Source organism: Eutrigla gurnardus, assembly GCF_963514095.1.
Source record: "Eutrigla gurnardus genome assembly, chromosome: 14".
Classification (NCBI taxonomy): Eukaryota; Metazoa; Chordata; class Actinopteri; order Perciformes; family Triglidae; genus Eutrigla; species Eutrigla gurnardus.
This window is the reverse complement of record NC_139937.1, coordinates 5,600,598-5,627,320: the sequence shown is the minus strand read 5'-3', so window position 1 is coordinate 5,627,320 and position 26,723 is coordinate 5,600,598. Positions and strand designations below refer to the sequence as shown.

The following is a 26,723-nucleotide window of genomic DNA, read 5'->3' as shown; positions in this document are numbered from 1 at the left end:
CTGGTGAGCAGTTAATTTCTATTTTACTCCCTTCAAAAACAACATGAGCAGCAGACATGAACCAAAAAAGATATTTGAGCCACTTCTCAAAACATGTTGACGCCTCTTCATCTGTAGAGGGCGCTGTTACTCCATCACTGAATGGCACACATGATATACAGTATTCAACATTACCTATATTACTCCACAGGCAAGGTAGTACTACTGGGTGTGTGTCAAGCCAATGTGAGACGCTGGGGCAGCACATCAATGTCACATGTCAAAGTGTAGCGTTGGCAACATTACAGACCAGAGTCGTTGCATTGCACAATGTTTATTCCATGCAGCACAAGTTCATTTCATGTCAGACGTTGCAGCAGCTTTGTGCCAACGTCAGCCTGGATGTGACATCTCCAGCAGCATCACCACAGCGGCACCCAGTCATACCTACAACACAAGGCAGTTAAGTCAAATGTGTGGTTTTGACAAACACTAACATATGTAAGATTCCTTTTTCCTATTCACATTTAAGAGGAAGAGTGTATTAAAACATGTTTCATATTCAATCCAATCCAATGAAATAACAGGTTAGAGAACCTGAAAATTCAACACTTCTTTTCCAAAGTGGAAACATAAAGTGAACTTTATGAGGTTCACAAGAATAGATTTATTGTGTGGCTGTTGTATTGAATTATACTACATTGTACTTTTCATCTTGTATATTTTTTTAACAAGTTGCATCAACTGCATATGCACACAATGCAAATTGCTAAATTAACAGACTGAATAAAAGCATTTAAAAAAAGAATGTACCTGGCGTAGTTTGATCCTGGAATACTCTCTGTGTTCTCCCTCACCAACACATCTGAAAATACAGTATCTGGGGTGTCTCTTTTCCCATACCTGTGCATATACATAACATTTAAAAAAGAGTCAAGTAATATATCAGTACTCCTTTGCATGTACTTTCAAAACTGATCTGAAAATGCGTGTGTTATAGAAGGAATGGAAGAACTTACCTCTGTCTTGTAATGAGATTGATGTAGTGTCTTAGTGCAGAATAATATTTGTCCAGCTCCTCAGGTGGCGCGCCTTCCCACGGACTGACAGGCTTGGCTGGATATGCGTTTATGCCGGCGTGAATACAAGCCAACATGCAGAGAGCCACAACACTCAGCGACATCATGGCACTGGAGCGAATCCTGGATCACAGTCAAAATGCATAATAAAAAAAGAAATATTCAACAATATCACAATGCAAAAATCAGAAGTAGATGCTCCATATTGGATTGATACTCCATCATAAAAGCTGCCAGATCCAACTTTACTGATGGACATTCAATCAAAAAGTGTGTCTTTCAATTAAAATGCGTGAAATGGGAGGAAAAAAGATTGCTTACATTATAAATCTGCCGTTGTCGATATTCTTGCTGTTCAAAGAAGCTCTGTGAGATTCCCAACACTGGCTGTGTTTTATACAGTGTGAGGCGGGGGGGAGGGAGGGTCATTTACTTCTCTTTTAGGGTACTCCTGAGAAACATCTACTGCCTCATTTGTTAAGTAATCAAGGCAGTGTAACAAATGAAGATACTCATTACATTATTAAAAGACCAAAAAGTGTAACCTGGAAAGGAATGTTTTTTTCCCCCTTTAATATATTGAAATTAATTGCATTACAAATTTACTTCAGAAGTCAAAATGTGTGCTATGAGGATTTTTATTATTCCTGAATTTCCAAAATGTTGTTTTACAACATAATCATCTCCTAGGCAACACATGATGAGTTTATGTATATTCATTAACACATTCTGCAGTCATACGGAAACAGGACAATATTTTGTCATTGGAGGCAAATACCAGAAACACAAGGAAAGGAGGTCTTGGCCCGGATATCCGCTGGCTGCACCTGAACCTCAGAAACATACCCCCTTGCCCCCAGGGGCTCATCATCGTCAGATTGATAGGAAATGGGTTCCAAGATTTAATTATGCATAATCTCACAGAGGCACACATAATTTATTCATATCCATTTGAAATGTAGTTATTTATCCTTAATCGTTTTTGTTTCCAAATTAAATACACAAAGGCGGCCTTAAATGTTTGAAGGGCAGAAAAAGAGTGCCCCTGATTACAGCAAATTTCACTTCTTCAAACTTTTAATGGCAAAGTACATCCCTCTGCAAAGTGGCGGCGCAAGCTGAGACAGACCTCTAATTTAGAGTGTCCGCTTAAGAGTCCCAGCCAGCATGTCTCAATAAAACCGACGATGCGTAGCTTCAAATGGAAGAAGATGGTCTATTGTTTTCACATTAAGCTGAAAGATAATGTTTCAGGTTATAGACTCAGAGTTATGGAGACGTGTGTGTGTGTGGGTTGCGAGATGAAAACAAATCTGTAAAAGTCTCAAACTCAATAAATGTTGTGAATATAAATCCATTAATTTTGCATTCTCTTGAGATTGCATCTCACATATATCATCTTCATTCAAACTATATAGATTATATAACTCCACTTTTAACACTTCTGACTGACACACAGTTGTACGAAGACAATAACTCAACCATTTTGTACAAACCAGGAAGTGTGGCTCCAAATTACTCCAAATCATACAAGAAAGGGCAGTAAAACACTCAAACCCATACATTTTCAAACTCAGGTTGATAGAAGGCACAAAAAGCTTTCAGTCCCTAACTGGTAAGATTACTTTAATGGCAACGATTTCTTTGAAGAGCACTCTAGTGAAATTTGACAGTAGATTGGTGCTGTCGTTTCCTATGGCAGTCATATGAGAAGTCTGTTCCAGATCAACAGCACAGTATTTGCAGGAAAAGTACATATGAAGGAAAAACTCTGCCTCACATTACGCTCCGGATAAAAGGACTCCTCCCTTGATTCAAGCAGGGTTTACATTTTCACACAGGGATTTACATAGAATCAAAGAATTGAATTGAAGAACGGTGGCGACATAAATGCTCCAAAATGTCATCGTCAAAGCTGAAATAGGATGGATATGTTGTAGAGAATAAAATTCCTCCTATTCTTGCACAGTAGCGACTGCTTCAAACACGAGCAGCTTGAGGAGTAGCAAAATGAAAACCAATATGCAATACTATAGGTGATGTTTTCTTAGTCACTAGTTAGTTTGATTTCTGGAATAATGGATGCGCTGTATGGAGAAACCCCAATAATAAATGCCTGATTTAAATACATCAGCTTGCACAGTACCTTGCTGACAAATGAGGACCAGGTGGATGAAGATCAGAGAGGCCTCTAAGTGCCGTGGCTAACACCGGTGATGAGCTTCCTGGTAATACACTGCAGCCAGGTGCCAACCCACATGCAGGGCACCAATGCCCACCTAATCATTAAATAATCACTTGTTTTGAATACTGCACATCCCATTCTAGAATAACAGTGCAGGGAGGAAGATGAGGAGGATTGAACCTGAAAGTCTTGGTTAGCGGTTGGAGACAGAAATGATTTATTCACATGCCAATTGCAAAGCAGCGTAATGAACAGATTCTGATTAATTTGCTCTTTTCTCTGTGCTCTGTTGCCATGCACACACAACGATGGAACTATACTTTCAAATAAAGGATACGCTTTATAGTGTATGTTCCCACTTTATTAAATGCAATTAAATGGCATGTCGTGTGCCACCTAATGGACCTTACAGCAATTAATCTACTGTGCAAGACATATACTCTGCTGCTGCTCTTTCCCTCAGTCCCCTCCATCATAGAGTATATTAACACCATGACCATTAATGCCGACACAGCAGTGGGTAAAATGGCTGTGCAGCTAATGAGAACATTACCCACACCAGCAACCTTTGAGTCAAACACAGAACTTATCTTTTTCCTAGATTTAATTTTCCCCGAGAGTCATTTTGCTCATCCACTAGAAAGCCATCGGTAGTTTGTGACACAACAGGTGAGAAACTGAATTGCATTAATTTTTTTTGTACAATCTCACCCGTATCGCCATTACAGATTTTAAATATCTATGACATGACCCCAACGCTACAGGTGCAATTTTAAACACCATGAAAATGAGCTCTGAATATGTCAGTAAACAACTGCTCAATAAAAACATACTTGATCAAATATCTGACAGTCTGACTTAAGACCATAAATGTTTAAATATTGATCAACAATTTCAAGCCCACAGATGTATTTTAGTGGGGTTTTGATGTTTAATGATTCACCATTACTCCGAGTCATTCAAACATGTAAGTACAACACGATTGCAAGGCACAAAAACATTCAAACGCCAAGTCCCGTCAGGCTCTGTGTTGGCATCTCCCGTGCAGGCTTCTCCCGCGTCATTACATTTTTACATTTAGCTAATGTTCTGATCCAGCATGGCTTTAAGTCAATGAAACGGAATGGTCACTTGCTAGGAAGTTAAAAGGGTGTAGCAGCCTCTTGAGCCCCGAGTGAATATATAAATCACGACGAACACTTTGGCCAACAGCCTCTCTTTTCCCATAGGGAGCAATTTGTCTTTTTGATTTGGTTGAAAAGGCCAACTGAAATAGTTTGTTTTGATGACCCAACAAAACAAATTTCTTTGTGAAAACATGTTCCTTAAGCTTCCGAAGTGAATAGGAGCCGTAGATGAAGGTGAGACAGTGCACTTATTGTAGAAATGTGCTTCAGCACAACTTTGAACTTCTGTTACATTCTTGTATATTTCCTTTTCATGGGGTTCTTTATCTTTACATTTTAGGTCATTTTAACAAAAAAAAGAGAAAAGGGATCATGATTTGTAATACTTTGTAGTACTTTTAGTTACTACATTGCAGTACATGTGGTTGAGGGAAACAAACTCTCACAACAAGGACACTATTTTGATAATAACTTGAAGATATCTAGATTGGTATTTAAATAATTTATTTTCATCTATGACAATACGTTAAAACAAACACATTTTCCCAGAAAACTTAAAAGAAAAGGTGTATATATTTAATTAATATGATTGGGCAGTGATTTAAATTGATTCATTTTTTTGTGCAAAAAAGAAGAAAAAAAAACACCATTTATTTCTACTCACAGAGGAAGATGCATCCGGAGTCATAAATAAGTAGTTATGTCTGCACAAATGTGATGATTGTCACTTTGTGATTTCAAGATCATATATGAAGTCTTCTGGTAGCGTCTCAGTGGGCATGCTCGTCAGCTGCTCATCATACGCACGGAGAGTCCAGAGCTTCTCCAGTTCATACAGATCTCTGGCCTCTGGTAGCATGAAGTGAACAACCATATTCCCTGAGAGACAGAGAGGAGCAGGAATGTAAACACCCGTGGGAACACCATCAACAAACATCCGTTTGTATATACAACTGTCTGAAGTGGATATTAGTAGATGGGATCTCTAAGTTTTACATACCAAAGTCAATACACATCCAGTCCTCTGCATCCTTTCCTTCAATCTTGACATTCGGAGCTCCGTCTTTCTTCAGAAACTTGTACTAGAGAAAAATGATTATTTCTTTTAGCTTTAAAACAAACACAGGCTGCACAAAGGAACATTTGACAATGAAAAAACAAATGTCAGTTACCATTTTGATAGCATACAGTGCCATTGCGCGGAGATGTCTTGGTGATACACCGCTGACAACGATGAAGTACTCTGTATATTTGATCTGCTCCGGTACATTAATCACACAGATGTCCACAGCGTTTTCCTGACGCAGCAGAGACACCAGCACGTCGAGGGTGAAAGTTTCAGGGGATCCTGGAGAAAACAAGGGTGAAACGTTGTGTCTGACAATAATTACAAATTAAAAACTCTCTATGTGGAAGCTACAGTGTATTTTTCACTCATTGCATGGTATATTTGAGTTAAACAGAGAAATGTCATCACATTCAATAATCAAAGCAATGCAGGGAGACTGAGCGACCTTATGCACGACAGTATTTCAGTATTGTTTCAGAAAACACTGGGCAGTCACAATTCCTAACTTGGAAACTATTTAACCATTAATCAATCGACAGAGAACAAGATCAGCAAATGTGAAATTCTGCTGCTTTCTTACAATGACAGTAAACCAAATTACTCTGGGTGTTGGGCTGTTTGTTGGACAAGCTACTTCAAACATCACAAGTATTATAATTAAAATGATTACTTGATTTGGGGGAAAGTAATCTGCAGATTAATCAATTAAAACAATTGTGAGTTGCAGCCCCCCTAATAGTTTCCCCAAAGGTGATGCATTTAATTTGTTTTGTTTAACAATCAAACAACCAAAGATTTCATTTCAGGGTTGCGACAAACTATAATGTTCATTATAGATTTATATGCCAGTATTTTTTTTAACCATTAATCATCAGAAAACAATTCAATGGCCATCAGTTTCCCAAACTCCAAGTTGACCTATTCAAAAAACGTTTTGTGTTTAAGATCATAAAATAACTTTTTTTCCAGAAAAAAAAACCTAGGTAAAGGCTTGATTGGTTGAAGTTCAAAGCATTATAAGCAAAGGACCGGCAACATAGCATGGCACATTTAAGCTGTTATCATATTTGGCGTTTGCCTTTAAAAATGTGCTTAAAAGGCTGCCGAGTGAACGGTTTAATCAATCAGTTCATCACACAGAAATAAAGTTAATATAGTAATATGTTTTTGTGTATATAGTTCATCCGTTAGTCTATTGCCCTTGAAGCTGCTTACTTTGACTCAGGGTGCCGTCATCGTGCATGTCCTGAAACAAGCCGGTGCTCCTCTCTGCATCGCTGCTTTCACCACACGTCTCTGAATACGGTGCTTTAGTTTCCGAGTGGAGGGTGGACGACTTCACATAATGCAAGTGCTGACATGAAGACAGTATTGCTGTGAAACGTCGAGGCAAACACGGATCGAGGCAATGAGCTCTTGGGAACGAATAGACGCTTCTAAAAGGACCCGTTTGCTCCAGTAAAAGCTTACTTCTATACACCGACGAAGCCAGTTTCTTAGCGCGACTGAGAATATTCATGATTTTAACTTGGACATAACAATATCACAGAAAATACGCTATATAACTTTCTGAGCTGTCCAGGCTGTACCATCCACACGAGTTTAACCAGAGCTAAAAACAGGAAGTGGTTCCTGTCCTTGGATTTTGATTGGTTCGTGCAGCTTCTTCGTTGGTCGCCCGCCTGAAATAAATGAAGGGCACCCCCTATCGACCACAAAGTATATCGACCTCAGAACACCATATCTGCACAGGGTTTCGCCATATAATGCAACTCCTAACAAAGTAAAAGCAAGAGACACGGTATACAATTGATTCTTTGCATTTATTTATGTAGGAAAAATTCGGAATGAAAAATATATTATTTTACAAAATCAATACTTTTACCCTAAACTGGGCTTATTGTATAAAATTGTAAACATAACATTTCAATAAATCTGTATTAATTCTGAGGTATAATTTCAATGGTCAGCACATTGTCATAGAAATTCAAGTATGTTAACAAAATCTTAATTGTGCCTGTATAGATCAATGTCCACCATAGTTTATTCTGTTCCCTTTGTATGATAAACTCTGTTCATCATAGTCATCATTGATCAGCAGAGTCCATAATGACATTCAGTCTCAAGCCCACGGGAATGTGGTCCGTAAGGCCAGCCAGCTGGGTAATAAAGGTAACCTCTTCAATTTCCTGAATGGAGACAAAGAAAATGTGTCGTTTTCATAGGTTATATTTAACATATCTTCTATGACAACTGTCTGTTGTTTAGCCAAATGAAAACACAAGGACACGTACTGTTCGACAGTGCTTTGAAATGGAGCTTTCGCGGTACAAGATGTAGTCAATCCGACGTCCAATCCACGGCTGGCCAGTCTCAGGGTAAACCAACGGACAGTCCTCTGCAGGAACAGGAGGGGAGATATACTGCTTTCTCAGATCCTCTCTCTCCAAGGTTCTACATAGATAAACAGTGAAAACAATGTTGATCTTCAGATCAGCTTCCGCAAATAAAGAGAGAACGAGAAGTTCAGGTTAGGTCAGCTTCGTAGGACTGTGCTGTGCAGAGGCTTAAAAAAGTGAGTATACTGTACCTTTGTAGATTATCTGGGGTGTTTATTTCATCTTCATACAACGTGGGCTGTTCCAGTAGAGTACCTATAGATGCAAACCAATAAAATACCAAAAGACTTGTCATTTTTTGTCTTGTGTGTAATTTGTATATTCTGTAGTCTAATTGTTTAAAATGGTACGCACCAATGACCCAGGGCTTCTCCTTTCCAGGCCCTGCCCTGCAAGGATCTCTATATTCCTCAAACAGACAGTGATTCTGTTCCAGGGTGTCATCTAGACAAACAGTCAAACATGTTTAAATACTAAAGATGCTTAAAAATAAGAAAAATATTCCTTTTTTTTTTTTAAACAATAGAAAAAAAAACACACCAGGCGAGCAGTTGTCAAAGTTGAAATCTCCACAGAGAACATCAAAAGCAACATCCTCGTCGGGCAGTTTGTTGGCTGCTTGAAAATCGCCGATCCACTTGGTCACCATGTTCAGCTGCTCACAACGAATTTCCCCTTCACCTGATAAAAGAAAATGTCACAGATCCATCCTTACTTTTGTTTTCTTTGAGGAAAATTTTTAGTTAACCTTAGAACAACTCAGTAAACTTGACTTGCCCTCTGGTGCATGAAGATGTGTGCAGTTAAAATAGCCGACCACATTCTTCTCTTTATGATTCTGCCCGATTAGCACCTCAAAATAAAAATAAAAACAAGCATTACATCTGGTGTCCACTGTGCTTAAACTGTGACAGCATGAGTAATTAATATACATTCTGCAACATATAAAGCACCACTTCATTAACGGATAGTGGCATGTATTAAGCAAGGTACCTTAGCAGAAAGGAGGCCCTTGGCTGCCAATGCATCTTCCCCACGGCTGTTGGGAAAGCAGTGGTACTGGGCCTCAAGCACAGGGAACCGGCTGGCTAAGAACAGGCCACTGTTGAAGAACTTGAAAGAGGAACATCTGCATGGTGGCTGGCAGGCATACACACCAATGTCATACAGTATATGTCCAAACACAGGTCTTAGTAGCTTGGTGAGCTTTTTTGCTGCCCTCTTGTCAAACACCTCTTCTAAGCACAGTATATCCAAATTGGCTGGAAACAATGACGACAATTCCCAGGGTACGTCGTCCTGCTGCCGGAGACCCTGGGAGAGCAAAGCTCGGGGAGCCCTCCGATGACCTGCTCGGCCCTGCTGGTTGGAGTTCTGGTTGGAATTGAAGAGGGGTGAGGGTGAGTCAGTTGAGGGCTCTTCTGTATCATCACAGGGCACACAGACCACATGACTACTGGACTTTGGGATTGAAACGTGGACATCTGCTGAATTGGAATGATCACTCACTGGGGGCTGTGCATATCCATCAGTAGCCCCGTATGTAGATGAGAGAACTGTGGGGAGTATGCTGTTGGAGGGACTGAGAGTCCCGCAGCTGCTGGGAGAATCAACAAAGATGCGGATGTGGGGTCGACACACACCCTGCACAATGTGCTGACCAATAGCAGCCGCTCGGCGCTGTGTGTGTGCCAGGTTGTTGAATCGAGCTAGGCTGTCAGGCAACAGACATAGGTTAGCTGTGGCAAATCCGAATGATGCCTTTCCTACCAGCTCAAAGCCTCTGTGTGTCTCGTTCTCTGGTGAGGATGGTGTCTCTCTATGGTAGTTAAAGGGCCGGCGGCAAGCCTGAAGAGGTGCCCAGAGTATAAACCCCAGGAAGGCCAAGGGGGCTGTAGCGAGAAAAAGAATGAAGAAGATAAGGGAGCCGAAGAAGACCTTGAGGGGGTGGAGGTAGCATCCCTGCTCCAGTCGCTGGGTTTGCTCCGGGGTGATAGACTTGCACAGAGCAATGAGGCGATCAAGAAACCAGAAGCAAGGCAGGATGAATGCCCATCCCACAGCATGGATTCCTGCGACACAAACATTAGGAAATGGAGACGTCTTCAGGGCCATGCCTCTGCCCCCTTTCTAAGCCTCAATCAGGATGAGCAACATTGGGACTCGCCGTTCTAGCCTCGTTCCCGTTCTAGCTCAATTCTGGTGTCTCTGCTGGGCTCCTCTGGACACTAAAATAGGAGAGAGAAATTAGAAAATTATTCCATGGCTCTGTTCTTACAACCCATATAATTGATTACATTATGGATACTTAGGAATAACTGACTTTCATTGTCACATTGACTTCCACACGCGGCTGTGGAAAACAACACAGGTGCAGAGGAAAAACCAGACTGGCTCACTCCATGCTTATGCAATGCATCGGGATCACTTTTAAGGAGGCAACGGAGGGAGAGAAAAAAACATGGTGTCAACAGGCTATAATCCAGCTGTCGCCATCTGCAGTGTTAACCACTGGCGATATGAGCCTGTCTGAACACCACACCTCTGTGAGTATTTAAACTAGACTTATGTCATCGGGTGTGCCTGTCTTAAAACCGTACACACTGGTAGGAAAATAATATAACTCGTATATAATAAGTTTATAACGTGTGATATGACATCGATTAAAAGAGTACATTTCACAGATTACAAACATTTCACAGAGAAAATAATCCGACCATAATGTTTTAGTGTGGATTTGCCCTTTCGTTTCAGCTTTCACTTCCATTGCAGACTTTGGGCTTCGAGTCTAGGAAGTTGCTAATCCCCAGCATCCCGATTATACAAACAAAGACCCCATTCAAAGCAGGCGACCACAACTTGCAGTGTTTTCTAGTGCAGGGATGCGCCCTCTCTCTGTGTGTCACCGCCTTGTTGACAGTTGTGACTCACACAGGTAGGCTGCTACGCTGCTTCGCTCGTCTGTGTGTGCAGGTATGCTATGCTAACAGTTTCAATTACTAAACAATTCAGAAAGACCCCACATTGGTATTTACAACAGCATGGTGTTGCCGTTTCGTTGTAGAACGTAGTTATTTAAACCCCACAGTTAATACACGCTTCATACGGTCCAAGTGCATTTTAGTTCCACAGAATGAAAGCTGTCACCTGTCCTGTTGCGTAACGTTAGCTAGCAACACGGCTAACGTGGCAGCCCAGTGATCTTACCTTAGCGCGAAAACTGGGACGCTCCGTCTGATGAACCCACACAGCCAGCGATCTCCTACTGTATTTATTTTATTACATTGATTTGTTAGTTGTCAAGTGTTCAAAGGAAATTATTTAAAAGCAGAGAATCGGTTCAGTAAAGCAGTTCCCTTGTACATTAACCCACCCTGCTCTCTCCGCGGCTCATCACAGTGGCTTTATTAAGCCACGCCCTAATGGCGTTGTCATGGTGTCGGGCTCGCCTGGCACGTGACCATACCTGAGTCGACTTGTCAAGAAGTCTTGTAGTAAGTTTACTGTTACCAAGCGAGTAGCACTTTTTTGATTCATATCATCCCCAACTAAACATGCAGTGACTTCGGGACATCTTATAGTGTGTCATGGCTGCATGCAAATAAATATTAACTTTGGCAAAATGCCAATAACCTACAGCTGTCATTATTGTTATTTCAGAATAAGTGAAGCAGTAATTAGTATTATGTCACTTCATGGAACTATTAAATAGGAGGAGCATAACAAACTCCAGATTATAGCTTTAAATCTCTCAAGTGAGACTCATCACTTTTCAACTAAACAGCATTTTTTCCCCCAAATGCATACTAGCCTTGTTACAGACCTCCGAATAGCCGCCAACCTGAACTATAAATAAAATGGCAATTCAATTTGATTTTCAGGTTCGGTCCATGACAGGCTCACTCATCCCATGATCCACGATGTGGTTCATACAGTACATACTTTATACTTAGCAGTACATAGTACATAAAGTCTGTTAGCTGTTCAATTTCACCAGTCTATGAATAAGCTAATACTGTCAATGTATTTGGGGTTTTACCGTCTATAGAATGGCAGGTTTTTCCCTGTGTGCACAAAATTGACCCACAAAACCTTTAGCATCTTATTTATCAGTGTTTATTTTCAATTTGCAGATGTTATTAAGCTTTGCTGGGCTTTGCGTTCAGTCATGTTAACCAGAGAAGGAGAGGCTTTTTATCCTTCTCAGCCATGCTGCAGAGGCACGTGAGCACAAGCAGCAGGTCCTTCTGAAGCTTTCCCGGCGCTGTGGTCATTATCACCTTCTTCAGAAAGTCTGGATTATTGTAGTCAATATTGTTGGTAATGATTTCATCAGGCCTCTCCTTCAGGATCCCATAGGAGTTGACGATTAATTCAGTGAAACGAGGGTGAAGTGCTGCTTTATACCCAAACTGGCTCAAACTTTCCATGAGGTCAGTATACCTCTGAGTGAGATGTAGCTGATAGCCTTCATCCAACTTCCCTGTCAGTGGGTGTGTGGATACCTGCAAGAGGAAAAAAGGCTTGTGACTTAATTTGTAGATAATTAATGAGACGGTTGTTCAGATGGGATCAATTGTCTGTGCAAAGTCACACAACCAGTTTTTTTTAAATAGATTAATAGAAGCCTTTCTTTCTGACCTCTTTAATTTTTTCTGGAATGTTGAGCAGTGTGAAACCATAAAGCCTCTTATGGCCCTGGAAGACATGGGCCAGAATCCTCTTATCCAGTTGGTAGGCAATCTCTCCTATCAGCCTCTCTGGCTCTGTGATGAAGTAATGAAAATGAATTATTGTTGTTGATTTTGTATCTTTTTGGCAACACCACTGTTACTGCTCACAAATGTCTGCATGTCAGGCATCGCTCACCTTTGACCTCAGGAGGAAAATCCGCTCCGCAGCTTTGAAACTCTGCTTTTTCAGTTGTGTCCACGAGCACCGAGTTTTGGATGAAAGACTTGAAGTCAACGGGGGATGAGGTTCGCTGGTCATGTGTTGATCTGCTTTGTTGCAAGTCTTTTCTGAATTGTCTCTGAATGGTGTTTTGCAACAGACTGGATGGGTGTCCTTCTGTGGGGGAGCAAACAGATTCAAACTAAATTAATTATTCTTCATTTATCACTGACCTCAAAAGTTGACACTTGAGAAACAGAAACCTCACATGCATATACCGCCGCGTCACACCTTGGTTACTACAACAGCCTTTCTAACATGTCTGAATCTAAAACGTATTGACCAACTAAAACCTTTAAGATACCCGGTGCTCCTTTTAATGTAGCTTCTATTGTGTATCGTTTTATGTAAATGTTAATAGCGTGGCTCACACCGTTCCAATTCTGTTAACCAACTGAGTTAAATAGAGTTCTTCACAAAATATATCACAGTAACAAAGTGATTGGATGATTGACTGACATTAATAGTAGAATCATTAATCGATTGCATGCTTACACTTTCCTGTCACAGTGATCAGAAACTACATGACCAATGTGATCGTTACTGCTTTAAAAACTCTGACCTAATCTAATTGTGCGACTGCCCTGACAACTCTGAACTGCACCCTGGCTGCCATCTAGTGGAACAACACAAAAACAATTTCCATACCTGTTGCATCCTCCAGAGTTTCATTGCGGGAGCTCTGCATCCTGGCTCTCAGGTTTACGTTTTCCTGGATTACACTAAGCATTAACTTGCACAGATGATTTTCCTGGTCGAGTTGGTCATTTTTTGAGAGAAGGGCAGCAACAGTTTGCTCCAGGTCCATCTTGAGATTCAACACAACACCCAGAACTGTTAGGAGGCTGACAGAACTGTTAATCAAATCACAACAGATTTGAATTCTCTGATGCAATTCTGTCAGGAATTCTCTTTCACTCCATAAAAATGACAGAGTTCAGGTTAAGGAAATAACTTTATACGTAGTATTAAAGGTTATTATTTGTGTTGGACATAGTAGTTTCACAAAAACCCAGGGTCTGGCTTTGTCTAGGGCTTTCAACCATATCAGTGTGAGCCAGCTGATTTTGCTCAGTTACCATGGTGATGGACGTGTTGACATGTTCTGTAGCTGTTTGTTTTTTTTAGCCCCTGCAAGTTCAACCTTGACCCTGAAATAGTGATATGACAAAATAACCCCAACTCAACATCCACTTACACACTTTTTCCAGAGTTTTATAAATCAAATTAAAAGGTCTCCACATCCAACCTGGGAAAGAAATCCCCAAAGTGCAAAGAAAATCACAATGTCCATGTTTCCTTACAACTGATCAAAAATACACAAAGACACACGTGAAAACTCTGGGAAAAGCTAGTATCAAATCTTGATGCTGTTGAACGGTTTTGTATGGCATAACATTTCTAAAATCAACAAAGTTTCTACCACATGTGTTCGAACTCATAAAACTTTAATAACCCCCCAAACTACAACAAAGACAATCTTTATATATATATATATATATATATTATAAAAAACAAAGATTTACACTGGGTGAAGCAAAATATTCTCAAACTATGTGATCAACGCACACTACAAGACAAAAAGTAAATCAAGATTATGTTAGCTCACTTCTAGACTTTAACTCAAAGCAATTTTCTGTCAGAATTTCCATCTGTTATTCCTCCTGCTTAGCTCCCCCTTGCTCTTCCAACGATAGCTAGAATATAGAGAAAGATGTTGATGATGTCCGTGTACAGATTGAGAGCTGCAAAGACGTATTCTTCTGGACTCAGGGACAGTTCCTTGTTGCCAAGCAGCAGCTGCGTGTCCACCGCCAAGAACTGTAACATAGAAGACATTCGCAACGGGTCAAATACGTCTTTTTCTAAAATGACTGCAACTACTGTGTTACTGCAACTCACAAAATGATGACGAAAAATAGTGTGTGGTCCCCCTGAACATTAGGCTACCAGGGTAGTTGAAATGATGACTCTTGACAGGCTACCATTAAGGCATGTCAAGGTTTCAAATACAGACCAATCGAGTATTATAAAAATATAAAATGAAAATGTTTACACTCCATCAGTGCCATTTCTGGCTGGATTTGTGTAGCAGCTTATACTGTTTAGGATTTTTTTAAACTTTGAACATTAGGTTCCCAAATGCCACAAAACAGCACAAAGATTTATCATCCATTGAAGAGTTTTTGCCTAAAACCAGATACATTGCCTTTAATCTATAGCGCCTATATTAGCCTATTTAGTATACATTTCAGAAAGGGAAATAGTACAAAAATGCATAAGATTAGTACTTACACATGTGAAGAGCAATGCTCCGAGTCCAGCATACACGATGTGCAGAATCCTATCACGGATGAAGATGCAGAGGATGCCGAAGATGATCAGGACAATTAAACAGACGAAAAGCACGCCGTAACAGGAAGTGAAGTCGTACTTGGTCTGTGGGAGGAAGCCGAGAGAAACGTGAGAGTGAGAGCACGGTCGGTGTACGTGACGTGCATACCAACAGCGGTTTTCGGATACAAACCTGCATGGAGAAGATGACCACTGTGAAGCACACAACCGCAGTGATGCCCACTGCCATGACCACTGTGTCGGTGTCATGGAAGCTGGCAATCATTCCCACCATGTAGGACATGCTGAGAGTCAGGACGGACTGAAAACAAGAAGCACAAATACATTAGCAATTAGCATGTTTGAGTGGAGTGCAGTTTCGTGGTGAAATAGGCAAATTGTTTTGAAGTTGCCTGGGATTTGTGAGGCTCAATAAGAATTGAATCTGTGCAAACTTTTAAGAAAAGGTCTCATATCCTAACTGTAGGCTAAGTTCATAAATACAAAATGTCAAAGTTCAGATACGAAGCAACTCTCACTATAACACTATAAGTACCGGTATACCATTCCACAGAATACATTGTTGTTCATCCAATTCAATTTAAAAATAAAAGGAAAAAATGTGTTTCAAAAGAGTGTATGATTCATAAACCAGAAGGCCATTAATTCAATAGTCCAGGCAAGATACCACAGTAATTCCTGATTTGCACCTCATCTTCTATTTTGAAAAAGTCTGAGCAGGCTTACTAATGCCACCAGGTTCCACGGATGTCTTCGGCGAAAGCTTCCACAGCAGCTGATGACACAAACCGACACAAAGAATATGACATAGGACACCAGGTAGGTCCAGGTGTTCACCATGACGAACATCTTGACTTCATCCACGAAGGTGAAAATGGCCACGAAGGAGAACGTCACCATCAGCTGAGCAGTCAGTACCAAGAACACCTGGAGGGAAGAGTGGATCATTACTCAGCAGGTGACTAAATAATAATTCAGACAAAGAGCATATCAAGGCAAGGCAAGGCAAGGCAACTTTATTTGTATAGCACATTTCATACACAAGGCAGACTCAAAGTGCTGCACATCATAAAACAAAGTGGGAAAAAAAATAGAAGAATTAAAAGAAAATAAAGGTAAATTTAAAAATGCATTACAGAAAGAAAAGAGAATAAAAACATATTTGCAATAATTAAAAACAGTGCGGACATTAAAAGATTTAGCAGAAAGCTATGGTGAACATAAAAGTTTTCAGTCTAGTTTTAAAAGTGGTCAGAGTTGGGGCAAGTCTTACATCTTCAGGAAGTTTATTCCAGCCATTTGTTGCATAGTGACTAAATGATGCTCTGCCATGATTGTTGTTTACTCTGGGAATCACTAACAGATTGGTCTCAGAAGATCTTAGTGGTCTAGAAGGCTTATGTAGTGGGAGCATATCAGTGATATACTTCGGTCCTAGACCATGTAGTGATTTATATGTGAGCAGGAGGATTTTGAAATCAATCCTCTGACATACAGGGAACCAATGTAAGGATTTAAGAATTGGTGTAATGTGCTCACATTTTTTGGTCTTTGTAAGAACTCTAGCAGCAGCGTTCTGAACAAGCTGTAGCTGCCTGACAGTTTTTTTTCGGAAGACCTGCAAGGAGACCATTACAGTAGTCTAGCCTACTAGTAATAAAGGCATGTACAAGTTTTTCTAAGTCTTGAGCTGACATGAGCCCTCTAAGTCTTGCTACATTTTTTAGGTGATAGTAGGCTGATTTTGTTACTGATTTAACGTGACTGTCGAAATGTAAATCAGAATCAGAGTTTGTTATTAACTCTGAAGGGCCTGAGGCTCTGTTTTAAGTTGTTTATTGGCAGGATATGTCAAAAACTTGTTTTCAAATAAATGTGGATGGGAAGTATGGCGAGATGGCAATTTTTTTACAGAAGAATTATTTTGGCGCAGGGTTAGGGTTAGGGATTGCTAAATTGATTTTTGATGTAAATCCATATCTAGAAGCAGGTGAACCTAAACATTTTGTATTGTTGAGACAGATGTGGCTGTTTGCAAATTTACAGTGGCATCGCATTGATAAAAATGACAACGCTCACTGATTTGCAACACTGCCCATGATGGCCTCACACACCCGTTCGTTTTATCTGACTGTCTGCTCACCTTTCGAATGAAGGCCCTTCTTATACTCTTGTTATCTAATCCAAAATCGAAGTCTTGATTCTCGTGGAAAGGCGGTGGGTCCTCCTCGCTATGGTAAACATCATCTGCAGTGGCAACATCCAGAAACATCAAATTGATTAAATAACATGTATTTTGTGTATATAGATTTACTCTCTCACACACACAAGCTACTAACCATTTAAGTGTCCGTTAAAGCCCTGGCCTGGTGGAGAATACGGCGGGGATGACGGGTTGCCTCCATATTCTGAGCCTTTAGGGTTATTAGCCATTCCGAAAGCTCCAGGAACACCCGGTCCAAAAGCCATCGGTGGGGGGAAAGGGAGACCACCAGGAGCAGGGAAACCTCCCGCAGCAGGGAGTCCACCAGGAGCAGGGAAGCCACCAGCAGCAAGGAACCCACCGGGAGCAGGGAAGCCACCGGGAGCAGGGTGACCACCAGGAGGAGGGAAGTCATCTGCAGCATGGAGACCACCGGGGGCAAGGAAACCACTGGGAGCAGGGAAGCCACCAGCAGCATAGGGACCACCGGGGGCAAGGAACCCACTGGGAGCAGGTGCTCCGTAGGTGTTTGCTCCAGGCATGTTCATGTCAAATGCGGCAGGAAGCGCTGTTTGCCCGGGAAGCGAGGCTGGAGAGGGTCCCCCCTCCACGGGGAAGTACGCCGTCTTCTCGGTGGTCATCTCTGGCTGAGACCGGGAGCACAGACCCGCTGGAGTGTACGAGAGATGGGGAAGTAAAACACAAAATGCAGACGTCACGTGAAATGGTATAAAATAAAAGAATACGCAGCACTGTTTAGATGACAACGGTTGACAGACGGCCAGAGTGGAGCCCCCACGGACGGCGAGATACACAGAAACGTCACCGGGGCCACATGACGCTGCTTCCGGTATATATCATAATAACGTAATACTAACAATCCATCGGCAGCTTTATTAAAACGATTAATTACACGCGGTGTGTTTTCAGCATCGCGGCTGATTTGACGGTTAAAGGAATGTGTGGGATTCTGGGTGTGATAACGTTACCCCCCCCCCCCCCCCCCCCCCCTCGAGTTTCCATTCAGTTTCTCACGGTTTTCCTAAAGATAGGCCTCCGATCTCACTTCCAGGCAATAAGCAGCATTTTAGCGGTTTAACGTTAAACCTACAGTCATCGGAACATTCGACATTAGAGCACAGAGATGATCAATAACCACGATAACGAACGAGTTCCTGTTTTTTTTTTCTGTTAAATCGTACACAAGATGGCCATGTCCTCCCTAAACAATAACGTTACCCAAAACGCTTGTAAAACCGAAAGACAACATATCAAAGTAAGAAGAGTCTTTCAAGAATACTCACATTGACCGCAATCAAAGTTTCAATCCTAGCTGGTTTCCTCCAAAATGATGTGTGGTGTATTTTCGCAGGTTCTGTGGTCCCACTTGGATTTTTTTGTTCGGCCGAACTGCCAGTAAACGGCGGTTTCCTCTCCGCCCCCAGGATGCGGAATGTTGCGTTCAGGACACGTGGGAATGTTTGCTACAGACGGTGGACAGCAAGAGGAGCGACCTCTCTTCATCTTCAACAACTCACGGTTGTATTCTACAGTTTGGACGTGTGGAAAAATCGACCTAATATGGGTTGAATTACATTGAGCGATATTCTTTAATTAGCGTAAGACAGACATGTTTGTTTGTTTTTCAGACATCTCCGCATTGTTGCGGCAGTAACATCGGAGTTTGCAGACAAGTCCAATTTTCCAGTCATATTGTTGAATGTTTAGGTAAATTGAACGCAGCATGAAACCCTGTGACCTCAGACGGTCTGCTCGAAATGCGTCAGTAGTATACCGAAAGTAAAGAGCAGAAACATTCCACCATGTGGAAGCATAAACAAAGGGTAGATGGATGATAGTACCTGAGCTGCACTGTTGGAAAGTACCCAAATACATTTACTGTACTTGTACCCTAACTACTGCTTTTACTTTAAGGAGTATTTCTATTTGATGCAACGGTATGCTGTCATTCCACTTCATTTGAGAGGGAAATAATGTAGCCTACATTTTACTCCACTGCATTTAAAATAACAGCGTAGTTAAAGGTTGAGTAGGTGATTCTATTATGAAACACTTTCTGTTATATTTGTTGAATTCCTTGTAACATACCGATAGCAATGAATACATTAAAAATTGGACAGCCTGCCTGTCCGTCAATCCTTACTTCCTGATTGCGTACATTCTGCCGATCTCGAGAACTCGTTCTGGGGGAGCGGCTTTGAACAGAGGTCTGTAGGAAGGGGCGGGACTCGGCCATGTGTTCAAAGTCAAAGTCTCTGTGTTTCCAAATGACCTACTCAACCTTTAATGGTTATTTTGCAGATTCATATTATTCATACAAAATAGAATCAATAAGTAATTGTTCAAATTAGCCCCACCTTTACTAGTTGCAACATTAAAGTGATAGCCTACCTATACATGAATGCATCAATAGCAATAATGACATAACGTATATTGTGTTACATTCTGATATTTGGTTATTCTGATTCATATTTATTTTTTGGTCAAAGTACATTTTGATGCTCAATCTAAAAGAGTCTTTCGAAACAGTGGTATTGCTACTGTAACATCAATAAAACTTTATTTGTGCCCGGGGGGCAATGAACCAAAAGGTTTCAGGAGGCCACGGCTACGGTGAAATAACCTGAGAGTGTAATCAGGGAATGTCACAAAAGAGTATTTCATTGGACTGAACTGTTCCAGAGCCTGCAGCTGCCTGCCTGCTCCTCTGTGATGCCCCTGGTCACCTCACTCTTCCCAGCTGTATAAGTGGTTGGACCAGTGAAGGATGTAAACAGGTGAACAAACAATGAATGGAAACCTCAAAGTGGGCATTTCAGCTGTTTGGGTCTGCTCAGCCACAGAAGAACCATGTCGCAGTATCAATTTATTTTAGATTTGCCAACATGCCCAGCACTTAAGGTTAATTTGATGTTTTTGATTTATTTTATTTCAGCATGAGAGAATCTGGCAAACATATTCTTTTCAACTAATGGCTGCATAAATTGGGAAGAGGGACTTCACCTTCTTACTATGCAAAAGCAGCAAAGCATCAAACTCTCCATCAGTGTTTCAAGTGTAGATCATTTAAATAATGTGGAATCCATTATTAGTTATAGTGACACAGGTATCCCAGATGCTTATCTGGCCACTTGGGTTTCTAGGGTGGTTTCTTTCTTATGCATTAGACTGTTTCTTGCAGAGAGATATTAATATAAAGTTAAACAGATTATATAATTACTATGGTTCATATTCTAGTGAGACTAATGACAGCGCTCATGCTGTCGCGCTGCACACAGAAAACACAGTAACTGAAAACAGTTGTTGAGATGCCAGCTGTTACACTTCATGATTTCATCACACAAATGATGTAAAACAAACATTACACAGAATACAGAAGAATAAACGAGTTGAAGGTAAATTTCCTTTTATTTCACATATTAAATGGTTGCATTATTTTGAGTCGTGCATTCCAAAGTGCAAGGCGAAACAGGTGATGTCCTTGCATTAGAAAACATTTAATGTCTAGTAACATTAAATGTAAAAAATTTCAAAAAGTTAACAGTACTCACGCTGTCCTTTATCAAACTGGTCAAGTATAAAAAGAGACATTAAAGAATTAAGAATCTATTTGAGACGACGACGTTAAAGCTACAGAAAATGCTTTGGACTTATTGCTACCTTTTCCACTCATCTTTTTGTTCTTTATACACAGTGTATCACTTTGTTAAGCCGAGTTCAAACATCCATCACGTGGTCTTGATCATTATGCAGCAGCACTTGTGGACATGTTCTACCGTCGGCTTTGCACTAACACATGAACACAAAACAAAGGGTTTATTACTGTAAGGCTCCATAATAAATACATAAATAGCATAATTTAAAAGGCACGTTATGAAACATTTTCTCAAAATGAAAGATTCACATTCAACTATGTTTCTTCCCGTATGCTGAGTTGACTTGAGGTGCAATTTAAAGGCAAGAAAAGTGAGTGCTTTTTCCAGCCTTAGCTGTCACATCAGCATTTTGTCTCACAAACTATCAAGAAAGTACCTTTTAAAGGGAACTAGTTGATGGCGACTAATCTATCTCACTCCAAACTGTTGTTAAAAAAAAAAAAACAGAACAATCCTAACAAAACATTCTATATCACTTTCTGCATAGCTTTACCGAACAAAATACTGGTCCAAAACTATGAAATATTGAAAACTGCATGATTACGTAACATACTGTCCTCATATTATGTATGCAAGTGTTTTGGTTTGTTTTCAAAGAAGTGGGGATGAAACCGGATCATAAGACGTGAATGCACTTGGAAATTTTATACAAATTCCACTGCAATATATTTACAAAATTCAGCAATGGTTGACATGAGGTCCAGTGAGTCTACTTCAGTTAACATTAAATATTTTCCTGCTGAATAAATATTAAATATTCACATATATATATATTCATTAGTGACAAAATACCGATCTCACTTGAATAAAATATACAGTAATTCCTCATTTCTCTCCACATTTTAGGTGATTTGTCTTCAGGCTCTTTGGTAGTAGGACTGCTGAGTTAAAACCTGGGTGGGACAGCCATCATTCGGCCCCTACGGTCTTCCCCCTCATAACTTCGCCCTCTTCATATGACTTCCCATGCTTCCCTCCTTTCAGGTAGTTTTCATGGTTTTACTGCATGCGATCAGTTTGGAGCTGCTGAGGTTGGTACTGGCTGAAGGCGGCGGCGGCGGCGGCAGCTCCTGGGGTGGCAGCAGCGGCGAGTGGCTGCTGGACGGCGTACCCATACCCTGCTGCGGTCATGTAGCTCGTCGGGGCTGGCGAGGCTGCGTACGGATACTGCTCATATGCAGCGGCGGCGGCTGCAGCGGTAGCGGCCGCAGAGTACTGGGCATATGCTGCTCCAGTATAGTCAAGGTATGGGGACGTGGCAGCAGCAGCAGCTGTTGCTGTAGCAGCAGATTGTTGTACGTGAGGGATCATCATGCTGGGTTGGACAAATGCCTGAGGGTAGACGTAGTGTGCAGGGACTCTGTAGGACACAAAGACACGCGGGGGTCAACGCAGAACCACAGCCACTTTCCAATGCTGAAGCTAAAACTCTGGAAAACTGAAAAGCAGGCGCCTCAAAAATGTCAATCCAGTCCTCAGTACACAGCAAATCCATTCATTAACTGAAAAACCCCTACCTAGAAGTGAACAGTTAAGGAAGCAGCAAAGAAAAACCACAAGGAAACACAAGCGCAGCTTTTAATTTCAAAATAGCACCCGAATCTTAAACACGGTAAGGCATTAAATGGAGGAACAGCCCAGCTCTTCACCCAGTGTTTCACTGAAAACGGTATTTGACAAAATGCGAGCTTATCGCACAACACCACAACACATCAGGAAGAAAGGTGGACGTTATTCTGTCCACATACTGTCACGCCAACACCACACATACGGGCATGCCAACACATGTTAATAGATCCTCTATGAAATGCAAGTACGTTGCATGTCGCTGCTGCATTAACCATACTGGATGGGTTCTCATCACGTGGGTGCTTGGATGCAGAGGTGTGTTTCTTTGCTTGGAAAAAGAAATTCATTTGACTATTTTAAAGCAATAACGGTGGAGGAGTAGATTAGATTAGCTGGGGGAGCAATAATCTATAAACAGACAAGGTAGGGTATAAATGGATAAATACAAGCCTGGGTATCTGGGTAAATATGGCCCCCGCTTTTAAACTTGTGTTAAAGTCACCCTCCGTAAATATATGGAGGAGCAGGTGTGAAACTGTTATATCAGGCCACAAGTGCCCCCTCCCCCTCTCTGGCAGACACACTCCCCCACAAACATACACACGCCAACTTGACTGACAAGGGAGTCTGGAAGCATGCTATTTTTGCTCCCCTTGTCATCTCCAAAGGACAAGCTGATCCTCCTTCAGTAACACATGGCAGGGCACTCGTCAACCGTCATGGCCGCCTTAGCCGAGCTACCGTCTCTGTGACTTCCTCGAATTGACTTCTTTATTTACAGCCGGGTTGTAATGTCTCAAAGTGTCCTGGCTTATTAAAAGCGGGGCCCTTGTTTACAAGAGCAGGTTTGTACTATCGCTACTAGATGATCACAGAAAATGTTATTCAATGGGACAAAAAAATAACAGCATGTACAATTTTCCACCTTGACATTTCAACATGTTGTACCCCTTTTTTGTGACGTGACCTTGTTTTAAAATCAACAGTTCAAGCGTCAATAAGGGGCACAGCTGACTTAAGCCATCTCTATTGAAAAATTAGATTGGGGGGGGGGGGGGGGGGGGGGCATTTTGCGGTCGTGCACGTCGCGAGCTAAATAAAGGTGCTTTGTAAATCACCAGGACACATGGGTAATCCCATCACATATCCCAAAGGCTTCATGGGCACATGGCTCGGCCCACCTGTTGTCCACGGCCGAGCGGCCCTGTCTGTGCCATACATTATTAACGCCGCTGAGTGACTCCCATTTTCCATCTGAATTTGAGAGCCTGTATCATTGTAGCCAACAGCTGCTGCTTGAGAGACCGACTAAGATCTCCGTCTCAGACCTAAAGTGTATGAACATTTGGGTTTACTCCAAGTCGAATAATGAATCCATAATAACCTCGACTGTTGGTTAACATCTAGAAATGTTTTTTACACAGACAGTGATACAGCTTTAATTTGAACTTTTTTCAATAATCTTACTTTATGAAAAGCTAGTAAAGTTATCAACATCGGGTCAATTCTGTGCTCTCCTGTGGTGGAACAGTATCTGTGTTTGTTTTCATTCCCACTGCACATTTTAATTGGATTATAAAAGTAACAACAGCGTGAGTGATGAGAAAGATACAAAAGAAAAGTGTACTCGGTATCATGAACCCGTAGGTGTAAGCTATAAGTAAAAGCAATGGGTTAATAAAAGAAAACACAGCATCATGGGTAAGAAAACAGAAAAAGAACTCCGACATGCAGGCCAGTGTTTGTTTTGTTGCGGGGGATCGATTTAAAAAAAAAAAATAACACTGTGAGTGATCGTCAGCCCCCTTTTGACAACAAAACATCATCGACTCGATGTTAACGAGAAACTCTGGGGAAAAAATAAACCGCAGGCTAAAGCACAAATCAATTATTAAAAGGAGAAAAGGATCGACACCCCGTTGCAGATCTCCCTGTCAAAACTCAGTCTGCACAAAAACCTCCTGCACCCCCCATCCCACCTTCCCCCACTGCAAATAGAAATAAGCACACAGTTAAGCTGAACACCACATCATACCGAAAACAAGGCACACACCAATCTATGAACTATGGAAAACTGGGGGAAAATAAAACAACAAAAAACAACAAAAAAAACAGAAGACTTCCATGCATCTAGTCACCATTTCAGTTCGTATGTCAGAGTATACAGGTAACACTTTAGCGCTCTGCCCAATGCAGACTCAGCTATTCCTCAAACCATCATGTCCCTTCATCAGCTATTTTAACCGTTACCGACCCTGTCAGATCAGAGAGAGATAGACAACATGGAGTCAAGTCCTGCAGTGGCTCATGGGGACAAAGGTTTACTTCCTTTCACAGTCAACACCAAGCAGAGCACATCCACACGCACACGTTCAGGATTTGACAGGTTGAGGCAATGAACAATGACAATTATGACAACTGTTGAAAAACATCACATAAGATGGTAAAAAGTCATTTCAGAAATGTAATGGCCGCAGCTCAACATACCCATAAGGCCTCTGGATGAACGCGGGATGGATCTGAGGCATGCCGAATGCAAATCCTAGAACGAAAGCAGACACGCGTTAAACGTTCTGTCCCAAACACTGACACCTGTCTGTTACAGTGGAGATGATTTTCATTGATCATCATTTCTATGGGGCAATAATACATACTTAGTACATATCAGCCTACAGTGACCTTGCATCATCCAAACATCAAGAAGACTACATAACAGTTCCTGTATATTATTATATATATATTGATTATCATTTGGTGAATAAAGCTGTGGTCCAGTCCCTCACCTGGCTGTATGACCCTGGGCTTGGCCCCCAGGTAGGCCAGGTTCACATTGGCCTTCCTGCCGTCTATTATGGGGTTGGGGTCCTTGCAGGCTCGGTCAGCGGAGGTCCGGTCTGCCATGGTCACCTGCAGGGGACAACGACAGCGACCTCATGGAGATTCCTCTTTGTCATGATCAGGGGGCGACTATATGATGGTTAATGTGCTTTCAAGTTCCATCTCAGAGGGCCAGGTCCTATCATATACATATTTATTATACATATTACACACACACATACATATATATATACATATATATGACTGGGTGAGTGTGCTACAGTCAGAGTGACCTATTAGTAACCTGGCTGTCACCCTGAACAGGAAACGGTACAATCTCTCAGCCTACAGGCGCACGCACCGGATCAATTGGCCGCGTCACGTGCACGTGTGCGAGCAACTTTTAGAGAGAGAGAGGGAGAGAGAGGGCAACTCAGAACCACTAACAGGTTGCTACTTACAAATCCATAACCTCTGGACTTCCCCGTCTGCCGATCGGTGATGACCACCGCCTCCTCGATGTCCCCGAACACCTCGAAATATTTCCTGAGGCTGGAGTCGGTGGTGTGGTACGGGAGACCCCCCACGAAGATCTTGGTGAACGTGGTGTCTTTCTGGCCCGAGTGCATCGTCGCAGCGAGTCTCCTGGAAGTATTTATTTTTTAAAAAGGGTCGAGGTTTGTAAAAGAGCAGCGTCCGGATCAGTTGCGGGAAGAGAGTGTGGAGCGGACAGGCGGCCCCCCCGGTGGTTGACTGTGGGTCTGGAGGAGGAGGAGGAGGAGGAGGAGGAGGAGGAGGACACCTGTTACATTGGTGCGGGAGGTTTCCCAGTTGTCAGTGTGTGACACAGATAGCCAGTTTAACTCCACCCAGTTGCAGACCAGCAGCACCAGCAGACGCCCAGGCGGCCTACTGGCGGCGCAGCTGCTCGACAGCGGCGAGGCGCAGCGTGGAAACTGGAGTTCTTCTGTCTGATGTGTGAGGGCTCCTTTCCTTGTCCATTCAGTGTACAACCACCCTTGAACATTTTGACCAGGCGCCAACAAAATACTAAAACATTTGTTGTTTAACTTATAATGAATTTGATCCCCAACACAAGGGTCTAAATACTGTTTAAAAGCCCCCTACTGCCAGGGATAAGACTGTTATATATACTGAAACCTTGTTTTGACTTTGAAGAGGTCAAACAGTACATTTTTTTTTTAAATACTCATTTGATAGTTTTTAAAATGTTTTGCAGTGTAACTCCTCCCACAGACGCCCAGAACAACAACAACAGAACCTCAGTGTCCCAACAGACACAGCCCTATA

General features: G+C 41.7%; 5 protein-coding genes across 5 annotated transcripts; all 5 read right to left on the bottom strand.

Moving 5' to 3' along the window:
- Nucleotides 1–4,943: 4,943 nt before the first annotated feature.
- On the bottom strand, nt 4,944–7,045 carry malsu1 (mitochondrial assembly of ribosomal large subunit 1). Its single transcript, XM_084026708.1, has 4 exons — nt 6,655–7,045; nt 5,543–5,718; nt 5,371–5,452; nt 4,944–5,249 (listed from the first exon to the last, which is right to left on the bottom strand). Exons 1-4 carry the CDS (start codon nt 6,956–6,958, stop codon nt 5,095–5,097), a joined length of 717 nt encoding a protein of 238 aa, XP_083882834.1. The 5' UTR covers nt 6,959–7,045; the 3' UTR covers nt 4,944–5,094.
- A 228-nt stretch (nt 7,046–7,273) lies between these two features.
- On the bottom strand, nt 7,274–11,227 carry smpd5 (sphingomyelin phosphodiesterase 5). The gene is made up of 8 exons (XM_084027619.1): nt 11,046–11,227; nt 8,832–10,066; nt 8,616–8,691; nt 8,379–8,519; nt 8,193–8,282; nt 8,030–8,093; nt 7,734–7,893; nt 7,274–7,628 (listed from the first exon to the last, which is right to left on the bottom strand). Exons 2-8 carry the CDS (start codon nt 9,951–9,953, stop codon nt 7,527–7,529), a joined length of 1,755 nt encoding a protein of 584 aa, XP_083883745.1. The 5' UTR covers nt 9,954–10,066; nt 11,046–11,227; the 3' UTR covers nt 7,274–7,526.
- Nucleotides 11,228–11,922: 695 nt separating this feature from the next.
- LOC311024201 (speriolin-like protein) lies at nt 11,923–14,082 on the bottom strand. The gene is made up of 4 exons (XM_084026505.1): nt 13,440–14,082; nt 12,708–12,908; nt 12,480–12,604; nt 11,923–12,343 (listed from the first exon to the last, which is right to left on the bottom strand). The coding sequence occupies exons 1-4, from the start codon at nt 13,597–13,599 to the stop codon at nt 12,005–12,007; spliced, it is 825 nt and encodes a 274-aa protein (XP_083882631.1). The 5' UTR covers nt 13,600–14,082; the 3' UTR covers nt 11,923–12,004.
- Nucleotides 14,083–14,222: 140 nt separating this feature from the next.
- grinab (glutamate receptor, ionotropic, N-methyl D-aspartate-associated protein 1b (glutamate binding)) lies at nt 14,223–18,811 on the bottom strand. The gene is made up of 7 exons (XM_084026504.1): nt 18,654–18,811; nt 17,486–18,019; nt 17,290–17,393; nt 15,873–16,073; nt 15,319–15,447; nt 15,087–15,230; nt 14,223–14,612 (listed from the first exon to the last, which is right to left on the bottom strand). The coding sequence occupies exons 2-7, from the start codon at nt 17,988–17,990 to the stop codon at nt 14,460–14,462; spliced, it is 1,236 nt and encodes a 411-aa protein (XP_083882630.1). The 5' UTR covers nt 17,991–18,019; nt 18,654–18,811; the 3' UTR covers nt 14,223–14,459.
- Nucleotides 18,812–20,775: 1,964 nt separating this feature from the next.
- On the bottom strand, nt 20,776–26,192 carry rbm24b (RNA binding motif protein 24b). Its single transcript, XM_084026630.1, has 4 exons — nt 25,874–26,192; nt 25,379–25,502; nt 25,083–25,137; nt 20,776–22,386 (listed from the first exon to the last, which is right to left on the bottom strand). The coding sequence occupies exons 1-4, from the start codon at nt 26,039–26,041 to the stop codon at nt 22,026–22,028; spliced, it is 708 nt and encodes a 235-aa protein (XP_083882756.1). The 5' UTR covers nt 26,042–26,192; the 3' UTR covers nt 20,776–22,025.
- Between the last annotated feature and the right edge of the window lie 531 nt (nt 26,193–26,723).

Excerpts from the sequence above, each read along its gene's own strand:
- malsu1 (XM_084026708.1), bottom strand. The coding sequence starts at position 6,958 with ATGAATATTCTCAGTCGCGCTAAGAAACTGGCTTCGTCGGTGTATAGA. Across the intron at positions 5,719-6,654 it reads TGACGGCACCCTGAGTCAAA|GATCCCCTGAAACTTTCACC; the intron begins GTAAGCAGCTTC and ends TGTTTTCTCCAG. Across the intron at positions 5,453-5,542 it reads CACTGTATGCTATCAAAATG|TACAAGTTTCTGAAGAAAGA; the intron begins GTAACTGACATT and ends ATTTTTCTCTAG.
- smpd5 (XM_084027619.1), bottom strand. The coding sequence starts at position 9,953 with ATGGCCCTGAAGACGTCTCCATTTCCTAATGTTTGTGTCGCAGGAATC. Across the intron at positions 8,520-8,615 it reads ACATCTTCATGCACCAGAGG|GTGAAGGGGAAATTCGTTGT; the intron begins GCAAGTCAAGTT and ends TTCTTTTATCAG. Across the intron at positions 8,283-8,378 it reads CTTTGACAACTGCTCGCCTG|ATGACACCCTGGAACAGAAT; the intron begins GTGTGTTTTTTT and ends CTGTTTGTCTAG.
- LOC311024201 (XM_084026505.1), bottom strand. The coding sequence starts at position 13,599 with ATGGACCTGGAGCAAACTGTTGCTGCCCTTCTCTCAAAAAATGACCAA. Across the intron at positions 12,909-13,439 it reads AACTCTGGAGGATGCAACAG|AAGGACACCCATCCAGTCTG; the intron begins GTATGGAAATTG and ends GCTCCCCCACAG. Across the intron at positions 12,605-12,707 it reads TTTTCCTCCTGAGGTCAAAG|AGCCAGAGAGGCTGATAGGA; the intron begins GTGAGCGATGCC and ends ACTTCATCACAG.
- grinab (XM_084026504.1), bottom strand. The coding sequence starts at position 17,990 with ATGACCACCGAGAAGACGGCGTACTTCCCCGTGGAGGGGGGACCCTCT. Across the intron at positions 17,394-17,485 it reads CTTTAACGGACACTTAAATG|ATGATGTTTACCATAGCGAG; the intron begins GTTAGTAGCTTG and ends TTGCCACTGCAG. Across the intron at positions 15,231-15,318 it reads TGGTCATCTTCTCCATGCAG|ACCAAGTACGACTTCACTTC; the intron begins GTTTGTATCCGA and ends TTCCTCCCACAG.
- rbm24b (XM_084026630.1), bottom strand. The coding sequence starts at position 26,041 with ATGCACTCGGGCCAGAAAGACACCACGTTCACCAAGATCTTCGTGGGG. Across the intron at positions 25,503-25,873 it reads AGTCCAGAGGTTATGGATTT|GTGACCATGGCAGACCGGAC; the intron begins GTAAGTAGCAAC and ends TGTCCCCTGCAG. Across the intron at positions 25,138-25,378 it reads GCCCAGGGTCATACAGCCAG|GATTTGCATTCGGCATGCCT; the intron begins GTGAGGGACTGG and ends CTTTCGTTCTAG.